The sequence below is a fragment of the Macrobrachium rosenbergii genome, chromosome 8, assembly GCF_040412425.1.
Source record: "Macrobrachium rosenbergii isolate ZJJX-2024 chromosome 8, ASM4041242v1, whole genome shotgun sequence".
Classification (NCBI taxonomy): Eukaryota; Metazoa; Arthropoda; class Malacostraca; order Decapoda; family Palaemonidae; genus Macrobrachium; species Macrobrachium rosenbergii.
In genome coordinates, this window is record NC_089748.1 from 8,503,013 (window position 1) to 8,523,237 (window position 20,225).

General features: G+C 41.1%; 1 protein-coding gene across 2 annotated transcripts in view; it reads right to left on the bottom strand.

Moving 5' to 3' along the window:
- The window catches only part of puml (pummelig), a 130,544-nt gene that overhangs the window by 26,596 nt on the left and 83,723 nt on the right, over positions 1-20,225 (bottom strand). For both annotated transcript variants that reach the window (XM_067107234.1, XM_067107233.1), the window contains one exon: positions 8,670-8,844. In XM_067107234.1, coding sequence (XP_066963335.1) covers positions 8,670-8,844 — 175 coding nt within the window. The remainder of the gene's footprint in view (positions 1-8,669; positions 8,845-20,225) is intronic.

Below are 20,225 nucleotides of genomic sequence, written 5' to 3' on the forward strand. Positions count from 1 at the left end.
TTCTTATCAGAATAGACTTCCTTCTTAAAGGATTCTCATTCTTGGCCAGGAATGATGGGCCAGGGGACAATAATAATTGATGGTCAGCTGTCTGCGTGATGTATCGTCCCTGTCTAAGAGGGCACAGTTCAATAATACGAGCCCCTGATGCTAATGCAATCAAAAAGATTGCCTTTTACAGTGTGTGAGTTGTGTTGGGTCAGCTGAATTGAGGGGTTGATATAAGTCTGAGCGCCTTGTTCAGGGACCACGTATTTGGAAGCCTTTTGGGAATGGGTCTTTGTAGTGCAAAAGACTGCAGAAGGGAAGTGACAATTTCTACACAGGCAGTTCCTAGTTAACGGCGGGCTCGGTTAATGGCGATCCGGTTTTATGATGCTTGTCTAGCGACGAAAATTGGCAATTTTCGGCGCCGATAAAGCCCAAAAATCGCTGAGACAGCGCCGAAAATCGCCAATTTTTGGTTAGTGGCGATTTTCGGTTATCATCACACCCTGCACAACGGAACCCCCGCCGATAACCGAGGACTGCCTGTACCAGAGTAAATACTGAATCCACAAAGCAAGGGTTCCGTTAATGCTGCCTTGTATGTCATGATTGCTGTAACCGCAAGGCGTTTGTCTTAAAAAAGGTATACAAGAAAATTTAAAAGTGTTTCCATAGTAATCTCAACTGGGCTGTCAATATGGATATAATCTAACCATATCTTCCATATGGACTGGTATTGTCGGATAGATGATTGATTATATGTTAGTTTTATAAGTTAATCACCATTATTTTATCCTTATTTCCTGCGTTAGTGAAATGGTATGGGAGTTGCAAAATGTATAAAAAGCATATGTTTCATTTTATAGGATGTTTTTATAGCAAAGCATTCTTTATGTTCAAAAGTATCTGTTCTTGTTGTGATGTCATAAGACAAAAATGGCAGGAGGCGGCAAAATGTAAACAAATGCTGGTGGGAGTGTTGAATAGAGTGTAGTGTGGTAGAGAGAGCTCTCTGATGGTTAGGTTGATAATTTTGGTTTGTAAGTCTGTTTTGTGGTTTTTGTAGTTGTAAGATGGATTGCATAATAAAAGAACAACAACGTGAACAGGTGGGTGGATCGCATAATTGAAGCATTTTCGGACTGGTTAGGCTAGAAAAACTTTCAAGTGGTAGCAGAGTGTGGTTGGTTAAAAATGGACGGGTCTGATGGTAAACTTTGGGAGATGAAATGGAGAAGAGACTGTCCGAGATTTAGTGGGACACAGGGCGATTACAAAGGATGGAGAGGACAAGTCGAAGATTGGCTTGTGGTGCATGGCGAAGAAGTGAACTATCCGAGGATAGAGATAAGAATGAACTTAAAAGGAAAAGCTTTAGAAGTAACAGAAGGAACAGATAGAGATGAACTTAAGGATAAAGAGGGTTCAAAGATAACCCTATCCAAACTAGATGAAGTGTATCTAAAATATACGTTAATGGAAAATACCAGTAAAATGAAAAACTATTTTAAAACAGAAAGAGAATCTAGTGGAAAGAAAGATAAGAGATTTTATAATTAGGTATGAAAAGGCAGAGTCAGAGTGCAGTAGAGAGATAGGGAAAAGCATGCTAGAAGGGGAAGCAAAAGGTTTTCATGTACTAGAACAATCGAATCTCACAGAAAATAAAAAAAACAAATGGTATTAGCTGCTTGTGGTCACGATAAGTTGGAATATAAAACAGTGTCACAGATAATGAAAAGAATAGTTGAGAGATTAGGGAATAAAGAGGAGGGGGGAATGGTTGGGATCAGAAGGTTATGCGAATTTTGGGAAAGGGAGGGAAAACCAAAGATAAGGGGAAAGGTGAATTGAGGTAGAGGTGGAAGAAATCTTTTAAATGGAGAAGGGAAAGTAACGCTGTGTGCAACATGCAAATCAGAATGGCACTGGGCTAGAGATTGTCCTCAGAATTTTCAAAATAAGAAGAAATCAGAAACTGGACAAGAAGAAAAAGTGTATATAGGAGAAGTTAGTAAAATAGAGGAAGAATATTGGGAAGAGGTTGTTGCAATTTTAGACACAGGATGTAAGTCAACACTTTTGTGGGGAATTGTGACTAGCACGCATTGTCATGGGTTTGAGTCAGGAAGAGTTGAGGAGAATGAATGACACTAAAAGAGTCTAATAAAGTATTTAATTTCGGTGAGTCATCATACAAGTCGAAAAGAGTAATGGAAATACCAGTGACAATAAAAATAAAAATTTTATTTGAAGACAAAAATTTTGCAGGGTGATGTACCGTGGTTAATAGGTAAGAAAACCATGAGTAAAATGGGTATGACTATAAATTTAAAAGAGAATGTATTAAAATAGAAGTATTAGGGAAATGAAGGTAAAGTTAAGAGAAGACAAACAGGGCCACTTAAGAATACCAATTTTGAGGAGGAAGGTAGAAGAAGAATTGTTACTGGAGGGATGGAAGGGAAAGAGTCTAAGGGAAATTAAAGGTGCAATAATGAAGTTACATCTACAATTTGGTCACACAAGTGGAGATAAAGTATGGAAGCTAACAGAAAAAGCACACTGGAGTAATAGTTTGAGAGAGAAAGAAAAAGAGGAAACAAAAAGTTACTAACAGACTTGATTGCAAGTTGTGAGGTATGTAAAAGATTTAAAAGAAACCCAGCTAAACCAGTAGTGGGATTTTCTTGGAGTAAGACATTTAATGAAGCTGTAGCAATGGATGTGGGAGAGATAGAAGAAAAACTGTGGAGCATCACTATATTGTGATCGAAAATAATGATTAAAAAGCCACAATAATATAATTGATAAATTGTATATTTTAAGACATAAAAATATACAAGAAAAGGGGATAAAAACGAGGGAGCTTTCGACCGTTTATATGTCCTCTTCAGCCAACTGAATCAAAATACTGAGTATTTTGATTCAGTTGGCTGAAGAGGATTGCGCAAACGGTCGAAAGCTCCTCGTTTTTATCCCCTTTCTTGTATATTTTTATGTCTTAAAATATACAATTTATCAATTATATTATTGTGGCTTTTTAATCAGATAGAAGAAAGTTCTTGATAATGGTAGATATGGCAATACGGTATTGTCAGGCTTTTTGGATAAAAGACAAGAAACCAGAAACTATTATAAACACAATTTTTGATGGGTGGTTTGCTATATTTGGAGCACCTTCTAAAATATTATCAGACAACGGGGGAGAATTTCAAAATGAGAAAGTAAGGACAGCAGAAAGATGGAATATTAAAGTATTGGCCACAGTATCTGAATCTCCATGGAGCAATAGCTTGTGTGAAAAGACGGTAGGCATAATCAGAGAAAGCTTAAGAAAGATGATGAGGAAGTGGATTGGTCCATAGCATTAAGATGGGTAGTAAGTGCTAGGAACTGCTTAATAAATAATGGTGGTTTCTCCACTAACCAATTAGTATTTGGGAAAAACCCTTCTTTGCCAAATTTAATGGGAGAAGAAAGTTAAAGTCTTGCAAGCAGAGAGAAAGGTATGGAAGAAAGCATAGTAAGGGATACATTGAATGCAATGCATAAGGCAAGGAAGTGTTTATCAAAATTGAGTCTTGTAATAAAATAAGAATTGCTTTAAACAAAAATGTCAGAGAACATAAATTTGAAGAAGCAGTAGTGGGAGACGAGGTATTCTATAAGAGAGAAAATGAAAATGAATGGAGAGGACCTGCTCAGGTAGTGGGAGTATCAGGTAAAACAGTAGTGGTTAAACATGGGGATTCTCTAAGAGATGTAGCTAGAATACATGTTACTAGGATTCAAAGACTATCACCAGAAAAAGATAAGATACCTAAAATAGACAAAACACAAATCATGGTTGAAACCCCTAAAGTCTAATGGAAGAACTGAGATGGAAGAAATCAGCAATCTATGAACAATGATGGTGAGGCAAAAAACGCCAGAGGAATGCTGGTAGTAAGTAATGGATGGCTGGGAGACAGCTAGGTGTGGGAGGTAGAGGGTTCTCGCATGACATCACCAGGTAACCCTGACAATGGTTGAGGAGGAGGAGAAGCAACATTGGAAGACAAAAGAAAAGACTGAGTAGGCTTGTGGTGTGTCCTAACAAATTGTCTACATAGTCTATTGGCCGCTAGCATCTTCCAATACTGTACTTCACAAAATTTCATCCTCTTATCAGATCACCCCTTATTATATCAAGAAAACAACACTCATGCTCAACAGCTAGGCTAACACACGTGGCCATCGTGCACAACCAATACACTTGGTTTCCACAAACTCTTTCCTATACAACCTAATGCTTTCCTCTCTGCTTGTTGTAGATGACATGATGCAAAAACAGAAAACAAGTACAAATACTGTACAGGAGAAAATCAGCAAGAAATAGCTAACATTATTTCTGGGCTCGACCTGTGTCACCCAGTGAAATAGTCCATTAGCACTCATTTCTAGGTATAAATATTGCTAAATATACCAGAGAAAAAGCTAACCATAATGCCAGGGTTACGACCCCTGGATCGAACACCATTAGATGGTGTCGGCATACACAAGGGGTGAGTGGTTGCCACTACCACAGATCTCCGTCCTACAGATTTCTCCAATCTCAAAACCCCGAAAAGGGAGGAGCCGATCCAAAGCCTCATCCTCCGCACCCAGCCACCCACCAGCCCGGCCGCCATATTCATTCCAATTTAGCACGCCTTCCAGGATACACCGTATTTTTCTTTGGTGTTGTTTTTTTGTTTTTTTCTGCTACATCATGTCAGTGGGGCCGTCACCACCTCTATAGATCTTTCAGACGCATATTATCACGTCCCGATTGCGAGAAACTTCTCTCCTTACCTAGGGTTCAGACTAGGGAAACAAGCATACTCGTTCAGAGTCATGCCATTCGGGCTCAACATAGCGCCCAGAATTTTTACCAAACTGGCAGAGACAGTAGTCCAACAGCTACGGGCCCAAGGGATTATGTTAGCCGCATACCTGGATGAATGGATAATTTGGGCATCCAACGCCAAGGAATGTCGAAAAGCAACATTCATAGTGATCAGCTTCCTGGAATCCTTAGGATTCCAAATAAACAGGAAGAAATCCCGTCTAGTTCTGGAGGCTCAGTTTCAGTGGTTAGGAATCCAAGGGGACCTAAACACACACAAACTGTCACTTCTGCCAGCCAAAAGGAGGGAAATAGCCAAAGCTACCAGGCAGTTCCTCAAAAACAAAAGAGCCTCTCGTCGTACCCAGGAAAGAGTACTGGGTTCTCTTCAGTTCGCGTCAGTGGCAGATTTGCTGCTAAAAGCCAAACTGAAGGATATAAACAGGGTATGGCGGAGACGAGCCAACAGCAGAAACAGAAACAAGGTGTCTCTAATTCCGCCGGTGTTGAGGAAGAGGCTTCGACCATGGTCAACAGTCAAGAGTTTGTCAAGGTCAGTGCCTCTCCAATTTCCCCCTCCATCATTAGTGATCCATACGGATGCTTCCCTAAGCGGATGGGGGGGATACTCCCAACACGAGAAAGTTCAAGGAACATGGTCGACTGTATTCTGCCAGTTCCATATCAACATTCTAGAGGCAATGGCAGTATTTCTAACTCTAAAGAAACTACGTCCAACCAGACAGATTCATATCAGACTGGTACTGTACAGTGCAGTAGTTGTACATTGCATAAACAGAGGGGGCTCCAAGTCGAGCCATATCAATCAGGTAATGATTGCAATTTTCTCTCTGGCAAGGAAACATCTTTGGCACCTGTCAGCTACCCACCTGGCAGGTGTTCGAAATGTCATCGCAGATTCACTATCCAGGACAACTCCGCTGGAGTCGGAATGGTCCTTGGACAAGGCATCATTCGAGTGGATTTGTCTTCAGGTACCGGGTCTCCAGGTGGACCTATTTGCCACAGAAAGCAACCACAAGCTTCCGTGTTACGTTGCTCCCAATCTAGACCCTCCAGCTCATTCCACGGATGCGATGTCAATCGACTGGAACAGGTGGCAAAGGATCTATCTGTTTCCACCGATAAACCTATTAATGAAAGTTTTACACAAACTCAGATCATTCAAAGGTCAAGTAGCACTTGTGGCACCCAACTGGCCGAAGAGCAATTGGTTTCCACTTCTTCTAGAGTTGAAACTCCGGCACAAACAAAACCCCAGTCCAAGATTGACACAAGTAGTACAAACTCGGACTGTGTCAGCTTCCTCAAGAATTCTGAATGCCCTAGCTTTATGGACTTCATGAAGTTCGCAGCTCAGAAAGACGCTAACATTGATCCTATTAATACACTGTTTATAGAATCAGACAAGAGGGAATCTACTCTCAGACAATATGACTCAGCAGTTAAAAAATTAGCATTATTTCTGAGGGAATCTGAAGCTCAGGAAATGACCACGAACCTAGCAATCTCTTTCTTCAGATCATTATTTGAGAAAGGACTGGCCACTAGTACTATTACTACAGCAAAATCTGCTTTAAGAAAAACATTTTTACATGGCTTTAATATTAACCATACAGACTCATATTTTTCGTCAATTCCTAAAGCATGCGCTCGTCTTAGACCAGCAACCCGTCCTCACACGGTTTCCTGGTTCTTAAATGACGTACTTAAATTGGCATCACACACTGATAATGAATTATGTACATACTCGAGTCTGTTAAGGAAAACATTATTTCTAGTAAGTCTAGCCTCAGGGGCTAGAATTTCTGAGCTGTCTGCTCTCTCTAGAGAACCGAACCATGTTGATTTCCTCCCGTCAGGAGAAGTTCTGTTGTCTCTGGATCTCAATTTTCTAGCAAAGAATGAGGATCCACAAAATAGATGGTCTCCTTGGAAGATTATTCCCCTTCCACAGGATCTGTCTTTACATCCAGTTAACACTTTAAAAGCTTATTTAAATAGAACTTCTAATAGAATTTCAGGCCCTCTTTTTGTTAGGGAAAATGGAGGAACCATTTCCTTAAAGGCCATCAGGCAACAAATACTATATTTCATTAAACAAGCAAACCCGGATTCAGTACCTCGGGTACATGATATTCGGGCAGTGGCCACCTCAGCTAATTATTTTCATAACATGAATTTTGATGACCTTAAAAAGTATACGGGCTGGAAATCACCAACAGTGTTCAAACGCCACTATCTTAAATCTCTAGAGGCTCTTAAATATTCCACGGTAGCTGCAGGAAGTATTGTTCCCCCAGCCCTGGACTAGTTTATGTAACTTTAGTTTATCCTATTGTTTGTATTTCTCTCGCCTACCTGCCTCGTTTACTTACCCTGCCTTCTAACCTTTAAGTCAGGCCTGCTTCACAGCCTGACTCCTGGCCGTTTCATGGATATCCTGTTTTAACCTTTTTGTTAGCCTCAAGTGTCTTGGTTTTGGTTATTTTATGATTTAGACTGTGTGCCTTATAATGTTAATTATGTTTTTAATATGAATGTTTTGGGTTATTAAAACAGTAATTTTCTCATAGTTTTATTTAGCTCCATTAAGGTAATTCTTAGAGGGCTCCACCAAGCTTTTGTATGGCTGATTCTCTGTTACTATTTCACTGGGTGACACAAGTCAAGCCCAGAAACGGGATTTTGACAAAGGAAAAATCTATTTCTGGGGGAAGACCTGTGTCACCCAGTGACCCATCCCTGTACTTCCTTTTCCCTCCCGAGTGGCATACCAGCTTGGGAGGTGCTAACTTGGGATGAATATGGTGGCCGGGGTGGTGGTTGGCTGGGTGCGGAGGATGAGGCTTTGGATCGGCTCCTCCCTTTTCGGGGTTTTGAGATTGGAGAAATCTGTAGGACGGAGATCTGTGGTAGTGGCAACCACTCACCCCTTGTGTATACCGACACCATCTAATGGTGTTCGATCCAGGGGTCGTAACCCTGGCATTATGGTTAGCTTTTTCTCTGGTATATTTAGCAATATTTATACCTAGAAATGAGTGCTAATGGACTATTTCACTGGGTGACACAGGTCTTCCCCCAGAAATAGATTTTTCCTTTGTCAAAATCCCTTTACTAATGCCAATTCACACCATCTTCACAAGGACAAGGCATGAAGAATTCTGACAAGAATGTAAACATACCAAAGCCACCTGGTGGGAACCAGGCGATTGCAGAGACAGTCCTAGCGAGTTAGCCAAGTGTTATTTTGTTTAATTTTGAGTGCTGATAGCACCTCATGACGCAAAGATATAAGCTAATTTTAACAGTAGGTAAGATTCATTCCAAAAAATGATACCTACATTTCTAAAACATGTAAAAGGATAAAACATGGCAATAAAACCCTTACATAGTCAATAGAAGTGACAGCAACATTACATTTTTGTTGGTCATGCTCCAAATAGCGATGTTTTTAAATAAAAAACTTCAAAATATTTGTCTTGTCACTGTCAAGAAACATCAAAATAATATGTTTATACATTTCACAAATAATATCCTTGATTAGCTCAGTATGCCAATATTTAAAAAAAACCTGTGAATGAAGCCATAGCCTTTAAATATTTTCAAGCTTGATAATACAGTAATAATAATCTTGTTAAGTACTTTGAATTATATTCCTTTATGTCTCAAATTTCAAGTCACTAAACTATACATACTTCAATGGTAGAGAAAATCCAGATTTGTATAGCAACAATTTGTAGTCTTCCAACTTACATAATAAATATGAAGTAATAAAATTTATTACCTTTCAGGATACTTGATAGCATACGAAGCTGCAAGAAAACCACCAAATGAATGCCCTAATAAGATAAATTTATCGAGTGTCATTTTTTCCCTCCATGCTTCTATGGTAATGATGAATTCTCTCTCAGCCTCAAGAGGATCTTTGGTAAATGTTGGACGTGAACTTCGACCAAATCCTGTAATAATAAAATCTGACGATTAAAAAAAATGTGGAGTGAAAGATAACTGTCAGTATTATATAATGTTTAATGCATTAAATACTATAATTTCAATAAGGTATCATTATTATCACTATCACTACAGTACAGTATTATTACAACTGAAAAGGTGCAAATGTTCATATGGAAATTGCTCAAAAGATAACCACTTGCAAAGCAAACTTACAAAGGACAAAACACCTGTACATATAAAAAAAATTGAAGACTGATTGACCTTAGGAAGGAAGGTATGAATGTGTTCTAAATGTGTGTCCTTGTTGGGGGTACCACTTGCAGTGTAAATTGCATGCATACTGTAGAGGGCATTAAAGGTTCTTAGCAGCATCCCTTCAGATGCACTGCTCTGATGCCTTTCAAACTGGTTTTTTAACTTCTTTCCTTCTACTAGGCTCCAATACTCAAATTATATAAAAACAAATACACTAGGCTAGCCCAATGAGAATTTACAAGTGTGATTCACTAGTCTCATTCAAATACTTTTTGATAACGTAGCTGCTTTGTTGGATTCTGCTCTTTTGGGCACCAAGGGAAATGAAGAAGTTGATAAAGCAGCCAAAGCTGCAGCTACCCAAAAAAATGGCAAAATATATGGAATATTGAAACTGACAGTAAGAAACTAAAATAGTGAAGCCCAATGTTTGAATATGGAATTCATCATATCACAAGGTAAGGCACAAGTAGAATTAGTCGATCTCCTGTGACCCATATATATTTGATGAATAGCCCATGTGATCAAGTCCCTTACTGAATTAAGTAACACTAAGTGTTAAACACTTTTTGTGTAACTGTCTAAAATATAATCAGCTAATGTCAAGAATTTGGAAACAAATCAATCAAAGAAATTTTGTCAGATTATCAATTTCGATTAACCTAATTATAAAATTCTGGAAAAGCTGAAATTCAATAAATACAACTTAAACTTTATTATTGATAAAGGCAAATCTTTCGGACCAGGCTTGTGACAATTAAATGTCCACTCAGTTGTCACATTAAACTACTTAATAATAACTTACTCATGTGCCATTTAGCTGATGCACTGCAGCTGATAACTTTTCCTAAAACTTCTATATTTTCCCCTCTTATATGTTTTCAGTATGTATAATTAGATTACAGTACAGGCAGTCCCTGGTTACTGGCAGGGGTTCCATTCCGACGGCGTGACGATAAGCAAAGATCACCGATAACCGAAAATCGGTGATTTTCAGTTATCAGCATCTCTGTTAGGTATGTATAGGCGCCAATAAGCGGAAATCAGCACTGAAGCTTGCTGATTTTTGTCGCTAGACAAGCACCGAAAAACTGGATTGCCAATACAGAGCAAGTCCCACTGATAACCAAGGACTGCCTGTACAGTATAGGTATTTCATCATAAAACAGGTTATGACGAAGGAAAAACCTATTTTTGGTAGCCGTTGTGAGTCCTCAAAGGAGTTACATTCTCATGGTTTCCCCCCCGCCCCCCCGGCCTCCATAAGACAGACGAACCAATTGCAAAAAATTCTCTTATAGTATTTGGTCTCAGCACAGTGATAGAATATAAAGGACTCCAGATGGGGGGGGGGGGATTTATCTCCGTTCCTCCAATGACTGTCTCGGCTCTCTCTACATCCCACTCGCACAGATGTGACAACAGCGTATGTTGGCCATCTTCCTCACTCAACTCTGGTCTGTCCAAGATTTCATTAATCCCCAGGGTGTGCTCTGGAAATTGTGTTTGACTATGCATTTTTGCTCATCATAACACCAATCAAGCTAAGTTCTTAGTTTTAAGACCCAACGAACAGTTTTAGTTCCTTCAATTTTTAATGGGTAGGTTTGTATTTGTTTAAACTGGGACCCCAGTAGGCCTCTTGCAAGGCGAGAAGTTAGGAGTCTACTGTACTGTAGATCATAGGCTACCCAGTAGCTGCCGTGCTGTTTTTTCTTTTTTTGACAGTGATAATTAGCATTAAGGCAGTAATATTAGACAATTTTGTTATTGAAACTTATTTTGCAATGACTTTTTTAACACTGATAGTTGATTTGAGGTTATCAAGAGGGTAAATCAGGTTAGCCTAGCTTCTTGTTTATGAAATATAGACATGATCATGGTTCCCAATCATGCTTGACTTACAAGCCTTGGTGTTTACTAAAGGGCAGTATTTCCTTTGCAGTATTTTATAATCAACTAATTGGTTTTTGTGATATCATCAGTTCCCTAGTTATCATTAAGAAAGGGGTTCTTTTCAAGTGTTAAAGGAAGACATTCATGCAGATCTACTGCCAATGGGTATTACTCCATTGGTAGTGACATCACAGGTGTCGAGAAAATTGTCACGACTCTTCTCTTTTTCCTAAGTACTTTTTTTGTAATGGTGAGCTTTTCAAACAATTTAAAAACTTAAGAGATACTGATTTTATATATTTCTGGTATGATAATTCCAATAAATTACTGATCTTATCCATGTACCAACTAACATAGCCTATGTAGCAGCCTACATAACCTTTACCTGGTGCTTGAGGATAGACCGGGTATTCAGAGGCTATGAAATTTGTAGAAATATACAGTATGGCTATCCATTTAGTTTTGTCTTGAGTTAAGAAGCATTTGTGAGCACATGCAGTCCCGATTATTGGCGGGCTCAGTAATTGGTGATCCGGTTTTACGGGGCTTGTCTAGCAACGAAAATCGGCAGTTTTCGGCGCCAAAAATCGCCGATTTCCCCTTATCGACGGCGATAATTTGGTATGGGAGCTCATATATACCTAACAGAGGCACCGATAACCAAAACTCAACGATTTTCTGCGCTTTTTTGGCACAGATTTTCAGTTATCGTCATGCTGTCAGAACAGAATCCCCACCAATAACCAGGGATGCCTGTAAATCCTTTATGGGGCGTGCTGATCGCCGAATTTCAAGGAATTATCGATTTTTAGTTTTTTACAGTTTAGGACCAGTATATGTCTAAATAAACATGTCCTGAAATATTATTGCTATAAAAAATTTTTGAAGTTTTTTTTTTTTTTTACATTTTTGTTCACCGCATTTACCCACATTTGAGCAGCATTGAGTGAAAAATTGCTGTAAAATTTCTGTATGACTTTTTAGGTGGAAGTGAGATATATACTTTACTTTCCTACTAAAATACACATTATCTACAATAAAAACTGGCTCTCTCAAAAAACGTCAGAGTAAATATGTATCTACTGTATATATTTCGATATCGCCCTGTGAGCAACACTGAGCAACAAATTGTCATACAATGTCTGTATGACCTGCCAATTCTGGATGGTAGAAGGTGAGAAATTTACTTCAGTATCCTGCTAAACCTACCCATTTTCTACAATAAGAACTGGTTCCTTCTCTAAAAAAAATATCAAAGGAAATATAGATCTATGTATCTTGATATTTTGAACTTGTCATAGTCGTATCACTGATGTACCATGCCAGCTATTATACATATAAAATATTTTATATTTCTTGACATATTTTTACTGCGTATTTTCGGAAATATGAAATTATATAAGTACGTCACAGTTCCAAACAGAGAGTCGGATTTTACCAATAAACCATCTTGATTTGTATGTGGTTCTGGTTCAAGAGATATCCTGGTGCTTTGTGATGCATTTCCTTTTCGGATTTTCTTACCATGTAGTGCATTCACGCAATTCCACTTCCTTAAGCAAGAGAGTACCACCTTTATAAGGGAGAAATTTTAATGACTGCGTCTCATAAGTTTGTTACAAGAGAGGGACGAAGCAAACGGGAATTGTCTCACCTGGGATAGCAACAACAACAGAATGCCCATATCTAGGTAAGGGATTTGTTTTCCTATATTAGTGATTTTCAAATTAATGATTAGTGATATTCTAATTGGTAATTACTATTTTTCATAATATAATAATTATATAAGACCACAAAGCTTGATTTTACTGTAGTGAGTTGTTGTCTGACTCATGACTTTTTTAGGCTCGGTTGTTCAGCGTTTTACTTTATCCTCACTGTTGTTTGTTTATTTGCCTCTCCTATATCTGAACAGAAAACATGTACAGTGGTAGCATATATAGGTTATGTGGAAAATTTACATTGATAGCATATATTTTTATAGGTTATGAAGAAAACTTTAGGGTGAGTGTAAAACAATGGGAACAAACCTTTCCTAGAATACCATGTCCTGGTCTAACCTCATTAGGGCATTTATTTTTATAATTTATGAAAAAAAATTTCACACTGATAGCATATAGCCTAATATTTTTTATAGGTAGCATATACTGTACAGGCAGTCCCCGGTTAACGGCGGGCTCAGTTAACGGCGATCCGGTTTTACAGGTCTTGTCTAGCGATGAAAATTGGCAACTTTTGGCGGCAAAAATCACCAATTTCCGTTTATTGACGCCGATAATTGGGTATTGGCACTCATGCATACCTAAAAGAGGTGCCGATAACCGAAAATTGCCAAAAAAGTGCCGAAAATTGACGATTTTCGGTTATCTATCACACCCTCAGAACAGTATCCCCACTGATAACCGGGAACTGCCTGTATTATTTTTTATAGGTTATGAAGAAAACATTATACTGATAGCATATACTATATTAATGAATTTTTATTTTATGAAAAACCTTTGCACTTATAAATTTAAAATATATATCAATCAATCAATCAATCACTTCCTGTGGCACCCACGGGGATGCATAGGGCCTCCATGAACTCACGCCACCACACTCTGTCCTGGGCTAATTCCTCAAGATCTTCCCAACACTTGTCTCCTGCTTCCTGCCTCATTGTCCTTAACCACATCTCCTTTGGCCTACCTCTACCTCTTCTACCCAGGGCAACCCACCCAGGTGTGTCTCGTACTATTCCCTGTCTTCTATACACATGGCCAAGCCACCATCGACTGGCTGCACCCCATTACTTCTCTAATTCTGTTACAGTATTTGATATCCTATCCCTCCAATTAATTCCTAATATTCTTCTGAGTGCCTTATTTTCAAATGCTAAGAATTTATTACCCAAAGGCACTGTACCTGTACTGTTCCATGAATCATACCCATAAATCAAAACCTAACCATTATCTTATAAATATGACATTTGTATAATAAAATAAAGTTTTATATATACTTATCAAGTGATTACATTGCTATTAGTTCCTACTTTTCGCTACGGCTTAAGTTTAAAAATTTCGAGGTAGCACTCATATTGTTTTGGTGTGTGTAACAGACCCCAGCCACTTTTGGGGAAAAATAGGTACAACCGGCTCAGGTATTCAATTCGTTCATGCATAATGTCCATTAGAGGGGAGATGGGAGGGCTCCAATCATGTAATTACTTGGTAAGTATATAAAAACTTTATTTTATTATAAAAATGCCATTTTTATATAAGTAACTTACCAAGTAATTACATTGCTGAATCCCACAGAGAAAGGAGGTGGGATACATGGACACTAACTACTCAAAAACACTCAGTATTGGAGATGAATTTGAAATAAATGGGTAGCCAGCATTGGACAATACTTACCTGCCGAGAGAGCTACAGCCAACAGGTACTGCCTCTGGATGGTGCTCATCATCAACCTGTAGTGGCACAGCAGTAAAGCTGAGAATTGCCTCTACTTAGAGGGTGCTTTGCTGCCAAGGAGTACTCCGATGGTTGCCAAAGCCTTATACAAAAGGGTATGCCCCTGCCCCAGGCACAGTACAAGAAAAATTTGACCAAATATATTGTTACCTACACCTTATGTAAAACACCAAACGCATCCATCAGAAGACTGGTGGGTACTTCAGGTACAACCCTCAGCTCCCATAACTCGATCACCTAAATTCAAGGCGAGGAGATAGAGAAATAGGAGACATACTCCTACCCTTGCTCCCCTAGTACCAAGCCAGCCAAGGAGAACGATCTTAATGTACTGCACTTTTCATAAGTGGTTTCTACATCACTCCTAAATAAGAGGCAAACACAAATCTGCATGTCCAGTACGTAGATTGAAGAATAGTCTGACAGTGACAGATTGCGTTTAAAAGCTAGTGAAGTGGCGACTGCCTGGACATTGAGGGCTTTAACTTTTAATAATGCAGGGCCACTTTCTGAATTCCTCTGTGGGGTTCAGAGATCACTTCTCTAGGAAAGAAGGATAACATGTTCTTGGACGCAGAATGAGATAGGTTCTTTATGGAACACCAGAGGTTACTAGAGGAACCTCTGATGCTCTTACTCCTCTTCATAACATTTCAAGGCTCTGACCGGACAGAGAATTCTCTCCTGGTCTGTATAGGTCCAAGAATATCTGTAAGGTTCTTGATAGAGATCGAACGGGGCCAAGGATTGGCTGGGGTTTCATTCTTCGCAAGAAACCCAAGGGTAAACATGCAAACCACATCACCTTGAGAACAGCCAACCTGCTTGTCCAAGGCCTGTAATCCACTAACTCTTTTGGCTGTTGCCAGAGGAACCAAAAAGAGTCTTCCTCGTTTAGTCTCTCAAGGAAGATGTATGAAGAGGCTCGAAGGGAGGGCCTGAGAGCCAACGAAGCATGATGTCTAGGTTCCAAGGAATAGAAGGCGGTCTGTGTTCCCTTGAAGTATCAAAAGATTTAATCAAGTCGCTAAGCTCCTGACTTGTTGCAAGATTTAAACCTCTCTGCCTAAAGACAGAACTGACTTTAATAGTCGAAGTCACTAGTCCATGAGAAGACTTCAGGAAGATTAAAAAATTGGCTAATTGAGATAAAGTGATCTCAGAAGATGAGATACTGTGTCTCCGACACCAGTCACGAAAAAACTGACCACTTAATCTGGTAGACGTTAGATGAAGATTATATTCTATAGTTGGCAATAGCCTTCGCAGCTGCCTTTGAAAATCCTTTTGCTATGACAGGCTTCCTGACAGTCTGAAGCCTGTCAGAGCGAGAGTGGACAAACCTTGATGAAGGTAGAGGAAATGAGGTTGTGTGAGACAACTTCGACGCTGTGGAAGAAGTCTTGGGAAGTCCACTAACTGAAATTTGTTGATGACTTCCCTCACCATACTAAATGGCGGGAAGGCATACATGTTCAGGTCAGACCATTCCTGGAGCATTGCATCTGTTGCCCAAGCCAGAGCATCCGGAACTGACAGCAATACAGGGGAAGATGATGATTCTTCAATGTCTGCAAGAATGTTCACCTTGCCCTGAATGAAGCGGGTGGCGATCCAAGTACGGTTGTTCTGGGGCCAAATGAGAAGATCTCTGGCCGCCTGGCAAAGAGAAAATGAGTGCATGTCTCCTTGGTTCCTTACGTAGGCCAACGCCATCATGTTGTCCGAGTGGACTGCAATTATTTTGTTGTGTGTCACTGAAGCAAAATGCTGAAGAGCCAGGTGTATCGCTTTCAGCTCCTTTACAATGATGTGGAGCAATCTTTCTTCTTGCGACTATGTCCCTGCAACTTCGAAGTCCTGTAAATGAGATCCCCATCTCAGGTCTGAAGCGTCTAAGAACAAGGTCAGGTTTGGGTTCAGAGGGAATAAAGACTTCCCTACCAGGAATCTCTCTTCTCCCAGCCACCACCGAAGGTCCTTCTTGAATTGGGAGTAATGGGGAAGACAAATGAGTCTGGAGATGTCTTCCTGCGCCAGCTGGCCTTTAGGGAGAACTGCAGGGGTCTCGAGTACAGCCTCCCAAATGGCATAAACTTCTCTACTAACAAAAGAGTGCCCAAGAGGCTCATCCACTCTTTGGTTGAGCAGGAAGGAAGAACGAGAATTTTCTGAATCGTCTGCAGGCAGGAAAGAATTCTTCTCTGTGACAGAAAAGCTTGAGAACTCTGAGAGTCGATCATCATCCCTAAATAGATGATCGACTGAGTTGGACTAGTTGTGGCTTGGAAAAGTTGATCAGAAGGCCCAGACCCTGGACAAGGGAGAGAGTCTTCCGTAAGTCCTTCATGCAATGGCTTCTCGATGGGGGAGCGAGGAGCCAGTCTTTGAGACACAGACATATTGATGCCCACCAAATGTAGCCACTTTGCTACTGGGGCGAGAACCCTGGTGAAGACCTGTGGGGCTGTTGAAAGAGCGAAACAGAGGGTCCAAACCTGGTAGATCCTGCCCTGGAACATGAATCTCAAGTACTTTCTGGATTCTGGGTGGACTGGAACGCGAAAGTGTGCGTTCTCCAGATCTATCATAACCATCCAATCCCCTTGATGAACAAAGGACTGATTGGTTTCCATCCTGAATTTCATGGTCATTACAAAAAAATTCAGAGTACTTAAGTCCAGGACAGGTCTCCACCCTCCCAAAGACTTGGGTACAATGAAGATGTGGTTGTAAAACCCTTTCGAGTTCACGTCTTTCACAACTTCTATGGTGCCTTTTTTGAGCAGAGGTAAACTCCTTTGACAGGGCCAAAAACCTCTGTGAGCCTACAGAGTAGGCTGTCAAAGACTTGGGTACAATGATGTGGTTGTAAAACCCTTTCGAGTTCACGTCTTTCACAACTTCTATGGTGCCTTTTTTGAGCAGAGGTAAACTCCTTTGACAAGGCCAAAAACCTCTATGAGCCTACAGAGTAGGCTGTCAAGTTTATGGGCACCGACGCCAATGGGGGCTTTGCGTTGAATGGGATTGAGTACCCCTCTCTCAAAACTTCCATCGCCCATGGTTCCAAGACTCTTCACTTCCCATTTCCTCCAAAAATGGAGAAATCTTGCTACCACCGGCACACGGAGGACCCGATCCTCACTTGCTAGAAGAGGTTTTGGTAGGTAACTTGATGACCATGCGCACCGCGCACAGGGCTTCATACGTGGTCAGGACTGATACCTCGCTATATTGCCATGAAAAGGCCACTGTTGCCAAGGAGAGGCCAGCCTTACACTAACAGGTGCCACAAGTGTCTGAATCGGCTGCTTTGGGCATTTAGTGGACTATGATAGCAAGTCCTGGGTAGTCTCCTGAAGTTCTGAAGCTCCAAAGTAGCCCTGGGAAACAGACTACCTTGGTCCAACGGGCTAAGAGCAAAAACGATTTCTGAGAAGGAGTGACTCCTTTAGTGAAAAACGAACACCCCACCAACCTCTTATTCAATATGCCTAAGGCAAAGAGAGTACCCAATTATTGCGATCCATCACGAACTGCCTTGTCCACACAGGATAAAACTCCTAGCCAGTCTGCAGTAAAATTGTCCGTTAGGACTGTGCAATCTTCAATCTTCTTTGTCAAAGCTCCCACTGTCCAATCAAGGAAGCAGAATATTTCAAAGACTTTGAATAAGTCTTTCACTAAATGATCAAACTCCACTGATGAAAAGGCTATCTTGGCCGAAGGACAAGATCAAAGAAGAAACTAAATCCTTTTGTTCTTGCACTGTAGTCGAAGGCCTCTTTAAAAGGCTCAAGATGTCATCAAGACGACGATGAATCGGTTCCAGAGAGAGGGTCTTGCGGCACCGGAACGCTGACACTAGTCAAAACTGGCTGCGTTGGATGATCAGCAGTAGTGGTATGAGATGTTAAACGCTTGTTAGGATGTGGTGCCAAATGAGGCGGTGAGTGCGGCAACTGAGTACGGTGAGACTTCACAGGAGACGTTTGACAATCTGGTGCCAGGCAATGGTCGGAGCGCTCGGCTAGGACAGCGCAATCACCTCTACCGGCGTTCAAAATACACTGGGCGTTCGACTGCTATCGAACGTTTGAAATGCACGGTACTACCACCAACTGGCGCTTGGCACCAGCCGACTGCCTGGCACCAGACGAGCGATTGCTCACATCGGACGATCAGACACCAAACAGAGGTTGGAGCACTCGGCTTGGTCAGCGTGCTCACCTCCACTCGGGCGCTCGTAATCCACTGCACCAACGTACATCACTGGCGTTTGAGTGCTACCGAACATTCGAAACATATTGTAGTACCACCAACTGGCCACTTGACGCCAGCCAACTGCCTGGTGCAAGACGAGTGATCGCCCGCATAGGATGATCGGGTGCCAAATGGTGGTTGGAGAGCTCGGCTCGGAAAGCACACTCACCTCCACTCGGGTGCTCATAGTCCATTGCATCAACATACGTCACTGGTGTTCGACTGCTATTGAACGTTTGAAATGTATGGCTGTATCACCAACTGGCTGCTTGTTGCCAGCCGAACGCCTAGTGCCAGACGGGCAATAACCATAATACTGCCTCTCCTCACTTCGTGCTCGGCTGACGCTGAATACACCCCCTCCGGGTGTTTGGCAGATACTGGCCAATCGGCGTTCTTCTTTAACCAGGCTTGCGGTACAAGCAACTTGGGAGACATCAGGGAATCTTCCTGGTCCCAGAAACTGCAGGAAGGTTCAGAAATCTGTCCTAGATATCTGGAATGCTTACATGTAAGCAAAGGATTGCGCTCGGGAGCTGCTGACTTTTACAACGGTATGACTGTGCTTCCTGCCCAAGTCGGAATTGAGGTCCCTCGCCAATACAGCATGCGCATACTCATAAGCCTTTTCAAAACTGCACACAGCAGGATCGATTGAAGAGTTAACTATCCGGAGGCAAAAACCCCTATGGACTCCCATGGACCGACAGTATGCCCTTCCCCAGGTTTAGGGGAGTCTGACAGGGACCGAGTTTAGGAGATCCGTAAGACACCTTTCCAGTAGCTGTCTGTCAATACCTGGGACTGGCAACTGGCTTGACTGAGGGGGCAACTACCCGTAGACAAATCCCACGACCTCCCTTGGACGTTCAGTTTGCCTCCTTCCAGGTTTAGGGGAATTTGACAGGGACCTAGGTCTAGGAGCGTTGGCAGGACGAGTAGCCACCTCCTCCACTGACACAATACTTGCATTGGCACTTTTTGCACTCAACTGATTCATCAAGATCTTAACAGAAGCACCCAACTGGATTACAGTATCTACCATAACGCTAAACCTCTTATCTATTCGGGTGGCTTCAAGGCTGGCTAAGGCACTGGGCTCAGAAGGTACGGAGCCAGGTAAAGGAGTTACAGGTAGAGATAGAGGACTTGGAATAGGGGGAAAAAGCTGTCGTAAGGGTCGAAAGGACAGATACCTCTGGAGAATGCTGCAACCTAACCTCGGCTTTAGCAGACGCCTTTCTCTCTCTTTCTGTCTCTTTGAAATCTCACTGAATGAGAATTTAAAATCTTCCATTTCCCCTGCTCCCACTCCTTACACTTGTCACAGTTAATGTCAGGAGAACAATTTTGCCCTTTACAAGCAGTGCAGATAGTATGAGGGTCCTACTTAGCAGATGTCAGTCTCATCTTGCAGCCCTTGCTGCAATACCTAATACTATGAGCACTCATGTCTGACATATCCAGTCATAATTAAGGAAAAAAACTGATTAACACTACCAAAAACTACAATG